Source organism: Octodon degus, unplaced genomic scaffold (genome assembly GCF_000260255.1).
Source record: "Octodon degus isolate 3935 unplaced genomic scaffold, OctDeg1.0 scaffold00125, whole genome shotgun sequence".
Lineage (NCBI taxonomy): Eukaryota > Metazoa > Chordata > Mammalia > Rodentia > Octodontidae > Octodon > Octodon degus.
The window spans coordinates 7,128,381-7,140,557 of NW_004524701.1; the positions used below are offsets into that span (position 1 = coordinate 7,128,381).

Here is a 12,177-nt window from a genome sequence, read left to right on the forward strand (position 1 = left end):
TGTATTTCTCAGACTCCTTCATAATTAAGTATGGTCATGTTACAATTTTATCTGCTAGGCCTGACCTACAAAAATCTCTCACTCATAATCCTCCATCCCCTCTTTGTCAGATGGACACACATACACATAAACACAAGAAAAAGAAATCTTACCATAAGAAGCCAATGAAATTTGAGAATCTATTAGTGAGGTTAGTGTTACATGAATTAAAACATAACATCACAAACAACTATAACTATAAAGTGAAGTATACTTACGAACTGAGGTTTGTAGTATGCTGGTCCTAAGGTGCTATCACTTGCAGGTGGAAAGCATTTTGTAATTCTCCCATCTTCATTAATATGATAACCATATGACTGTCCACAAGAAGGAATTGAAGGAACATCTACATTTCTAGTAGCTGTAGGTGCTTTTGAAATTTTCTTCAAATAGAAGTTTTTGTTTTATATTATTTATTCAAAAGCAAAAGAAAGGGAAATAAAGAATCATATATTAAAATGTACTAAAGGACAAAAAATATCGACTAAATTTCATAATATAAACCAAAAACATTTATTTTGTGAAAATACAAAATATCTTAAAGAGCTGAATTAAATTTACAATTCATCTTATAAGCTAATAAAACTAATAAAGCCATCATAAGAAGCCAGTATTTTCTCTCACTGAATAAATCTCAATAATACTGATTCTAAAAATGGCATTCACATACTCAAATCACTAATGCAACCTGCCATACGAGAACAACACTTTCAGTAACATTTCCTGGATCCATTCCTTACAAATCCTGACTTATCTCATTACCTGTATTTGTATAAATTCTTTTTTTTTTTTTTTTTTTTTTTTTTTTTTGGGGAACCAGGGATTGAACTCAGGCCCTTGCGCTTGCCATGGAAGCACTTATTCCACTGAGCCAGCTCTCCAGCCCCTTGTATAAATATACTAATGATATAAATTCTATAAGAGGAGAATGTCTATGATAGAATGCTAAATGAAATTATTAAATTATTCAATATAATTCTATTTTGAATTATGAACATAGCTATACAAGTTATAAATAAAGTCATATAAATACATGATTCAATATGCAAAGAAACTCTGCCAAAATAACAAAATACTAATGTTAGAGTCAAAAGTTTGGAATTTATTATCATATTATTCAAAATTGCTTTAATATAAAACATTCTGTAATTTAAAAACAGGAATGACATATATTAGAAACATTAATATAAAATATATCAAATAAAAATATTGGCATTTTAAAAACTTAGTTATCTGGAAAATAGATATTCTAGGAATACATTGATCCCTGTACTTTCTGGATACATAAATACAGTGTATAGTTATAGTACATATGTTTGTATATAATTATCTTATTTTAAAAACTACCACTAGAAAAATTGTATTTTTTATCTCTCAAGATAACTACTAAGCAGTTTCAGTAACACTTGTAAGACTAATTATCAAATTAAAACAGGAAAGTACTGGATGGCTTGCCCTCCATTCAGTACAGCACTTTCAAAAAGTATGTGCATGATATCAAGACTTTGCAGAGAGCATCACATGTCTCCTTCTCCATCTTCTATTTCTACTGCTCTCCATTAAATCTTGTGCTCTAGACATTACAAAGACCTCTGCATACTTCCCTGAACACAGAACTCTACTAAACACACCTGAATGCCTTTATTCATGTGATTTTTCTTTTCCTAGAATTTTTTTAACTCCTTCATGAATTTTTCTTTAAGATTGAGTACAATGGCTCCCCTATTACTTTCAAAGACTTTCTACACTGGTGTTATGGTTTGTGTATAGGTGTTCCCCCAAAGCCTCATGCAGTCTTAGGGTGGCTTCTGGAGTTTGTGATTGATTACTGTGGGTGTGGATGCTGCACCTGCCCTGGGGCAAGTAATTTGCATTAGAATATAAGGTGGGAAGAGAAGCTAGCTGCTTGAGCTGCTGCTACCCAGCCCTTGTGCTCTTGCTCTTTGCCACCACCATGAAAGGTCATTCTCTGCCATATGCCACTCTGCCTTGGAGCCAGATGAGTATGGACCGAAACCTCCAGTAACTGTGAGCCAAATAAACCTTTCCTTCCTTCATTTTGAGTGTCGGGTATTTGTCCCAGCAAGGACAGAAGAGTAGCTAAGACAATGGGGCTACAAAAAACATCTTACTATGGCTCCAAGATTTCATTTCATAAAACCTTACACAAGTAAGTGAATATTTACTTTGCCCCTGCACATGAAATATCTGATATTCAACCTTATTGTCATTGCAGTGACATTATTTGACTATTTAGTCTCAGAAGATTAAATTCTAGACAGAGAACTGATTAAAATGTAATTAATTAGAGCTATGCACAGAAGTTATGACAAAATAATAAAACACTCTAAATAAAATATGACCAAATCCACCAGATAACAGAATTTAATTCAATAGATGCTTGGTGCAAAATGACTATATAACACCAGCATACTCTTACAAATACATTATCCATTAGTCTCCCAGATCGTCTTTACTCCAATGTAAAAATCCTTTTCTTGTTTCCCAGAAAACCTACTTCCACATTTCTACTCATATGGCACTCTATAACTAAAATGTGTATTTCAGTCTCACTCTTCAAGGCCCATCTCAAAACCAAATTTCTTCATTCCCTTTTAAATTCCTATGACATTCAATTATATAGTTATTTATATAACATCTTTCATATATTGTTTTAAATTAAAAGCTTGCTACACATCTCTGTTTTGTCTAAATTTTTAGCTTTTTACTTCAGGAACTATAGTTTTGGGTTTTTTAATTTCTTTTGTTTTGATTTGTAGTTCTGGAAGTCAAACCCAAGATCTCAGACTTATAAGGTCTGTACCATTGAGTTACACACACCCCAAATCATGGTTTTAACATCACTTTTGTTAGAAGTTATTTAAGCAGAGTTTTCTCTATAAATAAACTGAGTAATACAAATAGGAAAGCCAGTGGCTTAAAAAATTCCTCCTTAGTTTCTATTCACTCTAGACACTAGAAGTACTTACGAATTTCTCAAGGGCAAAATTTGAGCCTGGGAGTGCCTAGCATCTACACCTTGAATTCAATCCCCAGTGCTGGGGTTGGGAGAATAAGCAATGAAGTTAGATACTCTTATATAGTTAATAGTTAAAGTTTTTAAACATCACTGAGCATTCATTTAATTATAAAATAACAGTGTAGGTATGACTGAATTTTACAGAAAACCTTTTTAAATGTATTAACATCACATAAATATAAAGCTTCTCTCTTTGATTTTAACTAAAATATCATTGAAAGTATAATTTAAAATAGTAACGTACTGATAGCAGACAATCTTTAGATTCTAGTATTTTTTTCTTCATGATACCTAGTGTTCCATGAGAAGACTGTCCATAACTTGCAGGTCCTGGGTTATCTGAAATCAAATTCTTAAAACGCTTCTCTTGGTTCTGCAGACTATGGCCTCCTTTTATATTATACTGAATTGGACAGAAAAAGCATGAAATAATAATAAGAGGTACTTTACAATTCCTATTTTATAAACAATTATCAAAAAATACTTTCAAAACCTAACCCAAAAAAGTTAATTTGGGAACACAGTTCAGGTAAAGCAGAATAATGAAAAGATGACAGGTACAATTATCAGTTTTAACTTTGAATTTAAGCTAAAATATATCGTACTCACAGTACTCTAAGACAATATAAGAAAATACAGTTTTAAAACAGGAATCAAAAAATAAACTTTTCAAAGACATAGAGCAGAAATAAAAAGTATATATTTGGCAGGACACTGGGAATTTTATACTGCTGAAATGATCTTTAAAAATGCTGGCACTCATATTGCAGTGAAAAGGCAAATCTTCCAAGGTTGTGTAGGATTAGTCATTTCCATAAATAACACACTGTTCAATTCCACGGAAGTTCATGTAGATTTTGTTGAAAAAGCCTGGTTTTGTGCTCAGATTAGTTTTAAACATTTTCATTACATAAAACATACCAGGAAGATCTATGGTTTATTATGCCACATATCTGAACTTTCCAGAATCATAAAATTACCAATTGATTAATAGCCAGTTAATTCAAATAAATTTTCAAAATCTAAAAGAGTATATTTATGATTATGAAAATACTGCAGTCATACCCACTATTTTTGAAAGTGAATGGGACTCACTGAAGACACACTAGTCACAGACTCTTTTAACTGCATAAATAGGACACAGATAAAAACAACCACAATAGCTATAGCTTTATAGTAGGGCACAAAAACATTCCTTCACTTTACTGCCAGCTGTCTTCTATGCATCCTGACCATGTGCACAATTTCCAGACACCATAATTACTTGAGTATGATTCTCCCCTTCTCATGGGTCATGAAGCATGAAACACCTTTGTGCTGCTCATAGAACACACACAGTAATGAAAAACACCCAATCAGGCAACCAGCATCAAACACATTTATTTTCTATCATTTGAATTTAAAAATACAAATTGAAAACAGAAAGAAGATCATATAAGGGGACCATAAAAAAATAACAGATGACATTTTGGTCTGTTAGAGAAAGAAAATGATTTTCATTAACTAAGACAATTATAATAACTTTTATAAATGTACCTGTGCTTCTGAAACATTATAGTGTCCTGGACCTGGAACATCATTTTCAATATGGGAGCCAACAGTAAAAGTACTTTCTCTGGCACTCAAAGAAAGAAATGGTGCATAGCCATCTATAAAAAAATATATACCTACATTACTAGGCGACAAGATAGGATTTCAGAGAAAAAATAACAGTCCAAATACATATAATCATTTAGTAACCTGGATGCTGAGACTATGTTTTCAGAATTAATGGCTAGCTCAAAGAAGTTATTTTAAAATTCTAAGATTAGGATTTTACTAATATATATTAAATTGTAAGATTTAAGAACCAGACTTACTGAACAACTGGAATAAATACCTAAAGAAAATAAGGAACAAAATCCTTTGACTTCCAGATGAAAATGGTATTTACATTTATCTGGTAAAACATTTCACCCTAAGAAAAATCAGTGCTTCATAATGTAAAATAGCATAATTATTACAGAAAGTAGTAATATAAATTTATAGAGACAAGCTACATGGAAAGAATTTAAAGTGGGTTTACAGTAGCTGGCTGATAAAGTTTCCATGCCTTGGCATATGCAATGGTGGGTACTCACTACTTATTTCTTGATTACCTAACTGCAAACAAAAGTTTACATATTCTATTGGAACAAGCAAACAAAACATCAGACAAACTTGAATAGTTACTGAAAGAACAATTTTTTTATTTCAAACTGTTTTGGAAAAAAATAATTTAAGCAACACTGACATTTGAAAAGGGAGAAAGCACAAAGCAGCTGTATTTAACAGGCAAAAGAATTAACCCATAATTTGTACACTAAAGGATAATACATATTAGTGAAGAATTTATGATGATAATTAGTAAAGTAAAAATCTTGCTACTCTTAACTAATAGTAAAAGATAAGCTACTTACAACTTTCTTTTGAGTCCTCATGTATTAAAATACAAATGAGGGGCTGGCCTGAAAGCTCAGCAGACTAACACGCCTGCTTAGGAAGAGCGCAGCAGCCAGGTTTTGATCTCCTGCAATTGGTGCTGGTCCTGCACCTTCCCCCAGGACATGCTCAGACAGCCATTGAGACTGTGCATGGTGGCATGTGCCTGTAATCCCAGTGCCCTGGGAAACTGAAAACAAGAGGATCACTACAAGTCTGATTTGTGTAGTGAGACCCTGTGGACCCTGTATCCCCTCTACTAAATGCATAAGAAAACAATACAAATACAAATGAAATCAAGAGTTATTTATGTGTGTTGTGTTAGGTATTGTAACACAAAAGAGGTGAGCAAATTATACAATTTACCTGTTGAAAAAAGAAAAAAACTCCTAGGGGAAGCAATTTTCCCAAATCATTCCTGGAGGCAAGCATTACTCTGATTCCAAAACCAAAGGAAGATCCAACTAAAAAAGAGAACTACAGGCCAATTTCTCTCATGTGATTACCATAAAAAATCAGGACAGTGCTTATACAGAAATGATTTTGCTTGAAAAGGAAATTTTGGCAATGTCTTATTTCTTGACTTGATTATTCACTTTTTAAACTCTGCATTTATATATCATGTAATTTTCTCTATAAATATTATCAACTCAAAATTGAAGGTATACTCTTAAGTTAATATGCATACTACAATCATGAGACACAGTGATTGAAATGATGACTAAGAAACTAAGTTTAAAATAGTTCTGAGGCAACTGTCATCAAATTATGACAAACCCCCAAGCTGAAGTACCCCCTAAAGTGTAAAATTAATTGCAAAATATTGAAATTCATTTTAAAAATTGGAAAAACACAAAACAGCCCCATACAGTCCACATATTATTGCTGGTAAAATATATGAGATCTGAGATAGAGGTAGGTAACAAAGAAATCAAGAAAGCCAGAATTAATAAAATTTTCACTAAAATACACTTCTATCAATAAGATGAAACTACATATGAAATTTTGAACATAAATAAAATCACAAGAAAATTTAAATATTTATTATAAACTCCACAAGGAGAAGACTTTTTGTTTTATTTATAGCTTGTACCTATAGTATACATTTAATGTTACCAACTGTCCCAGTCTGCCTGAGAGATGAGCTTTTGGCACTAAAACTAAGATAGTCCCAGTCAAACCAGGATGGTGGGTCACTTTACCAGAGTGGAATACTCCATAAGCAATAATTACAGAATTAATAACATATTCTAAACTATAAATCTAGTCATTCATTCAACAATACTGAATGTTCCATTAAATACATGATATGCATATATTTGACAATGAGGGTACAATCCTCAATAAGATAAAAGCTGGGCTTCAAATAGTGGGGAAATCAACCAAATAAGCAATTACACTACAGTTCTGCCAGTAATTAAGGTATCAAATATAAAGGCAGCTCTGGGAAAGCAGGATTGTTGAGTTGTGATTTGAGCCATATAAGCTGACATATAAAAGTACTGACTACAAATGATAAATCAAGCTGATAGAAGAAATTTAAGAATATAGGACAGGAAAAGCTTTGAGAGAAAAAAAATGAGTTTAATTGGAATATATTGAGTTTGAGGCACCAACTGCAAAAGATAAATCAAACTGGCAAGAAGCAATAAAAGTCATGCCATTCTGAGACACAAGGTGGGGAGTATATGACTAAAGGACAAGGTCTATAATAAACACAACAGCCACAGAATAAAAGACATGCTCACACAAGAAATAACTAGGTCTTTGAACATGTATTCATCTCTAGGACATTGACCTATACAGCAATCACACGTATTACTTAAATTTAAATAAAGAAAAAAAAATACATTTTCTCAGATGGCCTACCTATGCACTGACTGGGTAATGAGATAAAGTCATTATTGGCAAAAATACACAGTCCCAAGAAGAGGACCACTGACCTCAGTGTTCCCCCAAATAAAGCTCTCCCATCAAAGAACAATTCTGGGAATGAAAATATTTAGATGATGTCATTCAATTTAGTTAATATAGAACTAAGATAGAAAATTTAATAGGCAGCTAATGTGGGTGATATTTGTTATGCAAATGAATTTAAATAGCAATAAAATATATACTCCTTAGCATAATAATTGCAAAAGCAGTCACATTATTGAAAGGAATGGGTTTTCACTACATTCTACTAGGCTCGTTTTCTCTGGGGAAAATTTACTTTAATAATTTGTGCTAGCTTCTCAAGCAACTGTTACAGGGGCCAGAGAGATGGTTCAGTGGAATAAGCGCTTCCCTGGCAAGCACAAGGGCCTGAGTTCAATCCCCGGTTCCACCAAAAAAAAAAAAAAAAAAAAACAGTAAGTTTAGGCATTTCTGTCACAGCACTTATATTATCAAGCAACTGTTAGAAAAATGGACGCAGTTCTGACTAATCTGGAATCTAAGTCTCCATCATCTACTTCTCCCACTTACAAAGTAGAGCCGCTCAGTCCTGTCCCTTTCAGATTGCAAGTCATGGATGAGGGATCCTCAACAAGTGAATAGCCAAAAATCAAAGTAATGAAGTTTTCAAATTAAAGTTTAAAAAAAAAAGATTCATAAGGAAAATATAAAGATAAAAAACTGAAGGACAATGTTAAGAGCAGAAGGGTAGTTAGGAGAGGAAAAGAGGTAGGGAATAAACACATATATGCAATGTGTTAACATCCTCTCCTCTTATAAAAGTCAATGTAAAAGTAAGTTGTATAAAGTCCCATCACGTACTCTTCCCACATCATACTCTGTAAAATCTACCTGGTCCCTAATTGAAATAAATGTGTATATTCCAGTGTGTCTTAAAAACAGGTAAGGTAGAATATATGCACTTAGGAAAAAGATGTAGATGCTTTTAAATTATCTACCCAGGGAAATGTGGCAGAGAAGGTACTAAAGATTCACTTGTTCCTTCCATCAATTATCAGCATGTTATCCTTGAGTATCACTGAAAATATTCATCTGCTGAGTTTCAGAGCATGAAATTTAAAAGTTTCTTTCATTGGTCACTGAAGTATGGTTCTTTGACACAATATAAAGAGGGCTTGTCCACATCTTATTTACTGACCTCTAAGACTTTTTAATTTTTTTATACGTGGTTCATCATTTTAATTTTATTCAATTTTTTTCATTGAGCATTTTTGTGTTATGGTATTGGGCAAAATCTGACTAAAGAGCATGGCTATTATTACCTCAAGTTCACAGGTAATGGGGCTTCCAGATATGTTAATAATTATATACAGAATGAAGGGACTACAACAAGCATCATTGTGAACTCAAAAAGGTAACATACTAAGTAAGAAAACACTTTGCCTGAGTCACAAAGAATAAATAGGAATTAGGTACAAAATGAAAACAAGAGCCTACTGGGCAAAATGTACTAGCAAGTATGAAAGTACAGAAGAGAGTATGAACTTATAGCACAAAAACTGCAAAGTTAAAATTGCTGAAATGTAGGAGGAAGAGGGTGGGGTAGGTGTGCCTGGAAAGATCAGGTTGACTGAGACACCATGTCAGAGATGAAAACATAACCTCATCTATGTTAAGGAGGATTTCAGATTTTTAATCCTGGTGTCACAAAGGGGTTTTTGGTGTTTTTGTTTGGCTTTTGAGGGAGTGTGCTATAGTGTGTAACCAAGTTCTGTCAGACCCTGGCAAGGCCCAGAGGGACTATTTCATTAGACCCATCAGCAGGGGGAAAAAAACCTCAAGAAGAACAGCCCAGAGCTAAATAGCCTCCTGGCTATTTACTCACAATTCAAGGACAAAACAAAGAAGCAGAAGAAAAACACTAACAATATTGAAGCAAAGGGATAGTTTGCTATATGACACACATCCACAGTTTAAACAGTCTTATTGGAGCAGGGGAAACACAATAGCCAGAGAAAATATCTCTGATAATAACTTGTTGATTCTCTTCAGCCCTTGCCTCTTAGACTCTGCTCTAATTTTAAATATGCGCTCCAGAGTCCTAGGAACTGTTGATCCCAGACGCCTTCCTTTTACATTCTTTTGAAGTGCTCTTCTGGACAGTTTCCTCACATTGGTGGTTGATGTTGTTTTTACAAATAAGATAATTATATTTAAGATCACTCTAACCACATGATAGAAGATGATTTGAGACTGAAATAAAATATTATTGGTTTTATTCAAAATAGAGGTATTAAAGACTTGAACTAAGCCAGATGCAGTTAAGTGGAAAGAATCACTTTCAGAAAGATTATGAAAAAATAAAAATAAATAAAGCCAGGTGTAGTGACACAACTGGTAATCCGAGCAGTTGGGAGACTGAGGCAGGAGGACTGCCTCAAGTTCAAGGCCAGCCTGGACTGCCAAACCCTGTCTCAAACAAAACAAAGCAGAATCAATAGGCCTTAGTGACCAACAGGAATAGTCAGATAGAGGAGGCTAGAATAAATACACTGACTTTGAATTTAAGGGGCCATTATTAAGTGATAAAATAAAGAGTTCAGACACTTAGAAGTTAAGAGTTTCACGTGCTATTACAGATGCTCAGTTAAAAGTGTGCAAAAAATGTCCAGAAATTTGACAATTTCTGATGATTTTCATCTGGGAGCAATAAAAATCAGAAAATGAAAAGTAGTTGAGAATACAGATATGAACGATAACATACAAGAAAAGCAATGAACATGGCAAATACAATATGTACACACTTAAAAGGTATTCAGAAAAAAATGAAAACATTTAAAGCACTAGTAAGAGGGTGAAAATGATTCCCTGAATCAGCATCTAACCATAAATCAGTTACTCTTTCAATGAAGAGTAAAAAAGAATCAAGAAACAATGATGCTGTTGGAGATGCTGCCAGAAGTGTTCCTAAAAAAGTGGTCAGATGTACCAAAATAAGGGTCATGAAACATTACAGGTGTTTTAGGTGGTTACTGGTGGCCAGCAAGGTGGACAATGACATAGGTCAAGTGTATTAAAATATAGACATGTAAGCTCCAAAAATGAGATCAGATGGCGAAAAGCAGTAAAATTTAAAATTTAAAACACTGACTGACGACAAACTTTATTCAGAAATCTAATTTGGTCAACAGAATAGTTTATCCTGGTATCTGTTTAAAAATATATAATTGCCGTTGTAGGAAAAACAGTTTAACAAAGGGGGAAAAACTATAAACATTACCAGAATAGAAAAAGTAGGAAGCACATTGGAGATAATAAAAGTTTGCTCTAATTCATTAACTGCAAACAAATAAAGAAAGCAAGTATCTAAATTATATATCCTCATCCACCTCTGAAGACTTTTTTTACAGAATAGAGGAAAAACAATTCTCGGGATGTCTGAAGAAGGGAATGGTTAGTTAAGTGTTGGGTGGGGGCGATAGAAAACCCTATCACGTAACGACACAGCGAAATGGAAATATGAAACTCCTTAGTCAATCAATGTTCTCCAGGGAAACAATGGTGTGTGAGGCACAGGGTGTTACAAAGCGCTGCAGGAGGAACAACTACACAGCGCTGGGGAATCAGAACCCAGACCTCCTCACTTTCCTGCTCACTTCCAACAGTGTGGGAAATGGGACATCGATTTTGTTACACGCTTGACTCCACACAGAAGCCACAGGCCACAGGTGCCGCGCCTTTCACAGGAAAATCCCCTCCTGCACCTTACCGGCCACCCGCCGCTTCCGGACCTGGACCTGGTAGGAGCCAGGGCCGACATGCTCCTCGGTGCCGCCGCCCACAGCCACTGGGAGCCAGCGGGGTGCCCGGTCGTACATGACCGGAGCCGGGCGGGCGAGGAGTCCGCCGCAGCCGCTGTGGTGGAGGCGCTGAGGGAGGAAGCCTGGCGGAAGCCGGGCGGAAGCCCAGACACCAGGGAGCTCGCGCAGGCACCACCTTCCACGGGCACGTGGGAGTTGGGTTCCCCAAAGTCAATTTCTAGCCCCATGGCAAAACGTAGGCAGAGAGGAACCAGAGAATAAACCTCCCACAAACGGGCCACCAGGCACCTCTGACTGGCTATATCCAAGAAGGAGCTCGGGAACGGGACCCGCCCATCATTCGAGCCCCGGTTCTGCCCACGCCCCCGTCCGGAAGCCGAGGGGTGGGGCTACCTTCCCGGAAGTTGAGGGTGGGGCCTTGTCGGGAGCCCTCGCAGCAGGCGCAGCGATCAAAGCGTTGGTCCCTGGAGTGAAAGTCACAATTGTTTTGTCGTCCGCCGGTCTCCACCCCCGCGTGTCCTAGAAAACGCTATAGGAGCGGTGAGGGCTAACGTGACCTTGGCCAGGTCCCCCTATAAAACTAAGAACAGACTCAGTCAAAACTACAATACAAAAAGCCCTGATGCCACCGCTCTAATCCTAGCCCTCTCTCGGGATGAGGCAGGAAGACAATTTGAACCCAGCTTGAACAAATTAGCGACCTGACTCCAAAAAATAAATAAAAATGGATTGGCCTGTGCAGCTCTTTACAAAGGCCTTGGTTTCCGTCCCTGCTGCCACACAAAGGTGGGAGAAGAGGAAACGCGGCAGCTTCACTCCCATTCCAGAGAGTTGGTGGACTCTCACCTGTGTGTCGTCCTGGCTGCTAGAAGAAACGGCTGTCCCTGTGCTTTTCTAGGGTGGAAAGACGAGGAACAAATA

At 35.9% G+C, this 12,177-nt stretch overlaps 1 protein-coding gene across 1 annotated transcript in view; it reads right to left on the minus strand.

Moving 5' to 3' along the window:
• Stpg2 (sperm tail PG-rich repeat containing 2) overlaps positions 1 to 11,313 on the minus strand; it is an 809,484-nt gene extending 798,171 nt beyond the window's left edge. Inside the window, 3 exon segments of the mRNA XM_023700602.1 lie at positions 258 to 422; positions 4,616 to 4,728; positions 11,205 to 11,313. Coding sequence (XP_023556370.1) covers positions 258 to 422; positions 4,616 to 4,728; positions 11,205 to 11,313 — 387 coding nt within the window.
• Positions 11,314 to 12,177: the final 864 nt, after the last annotated feature.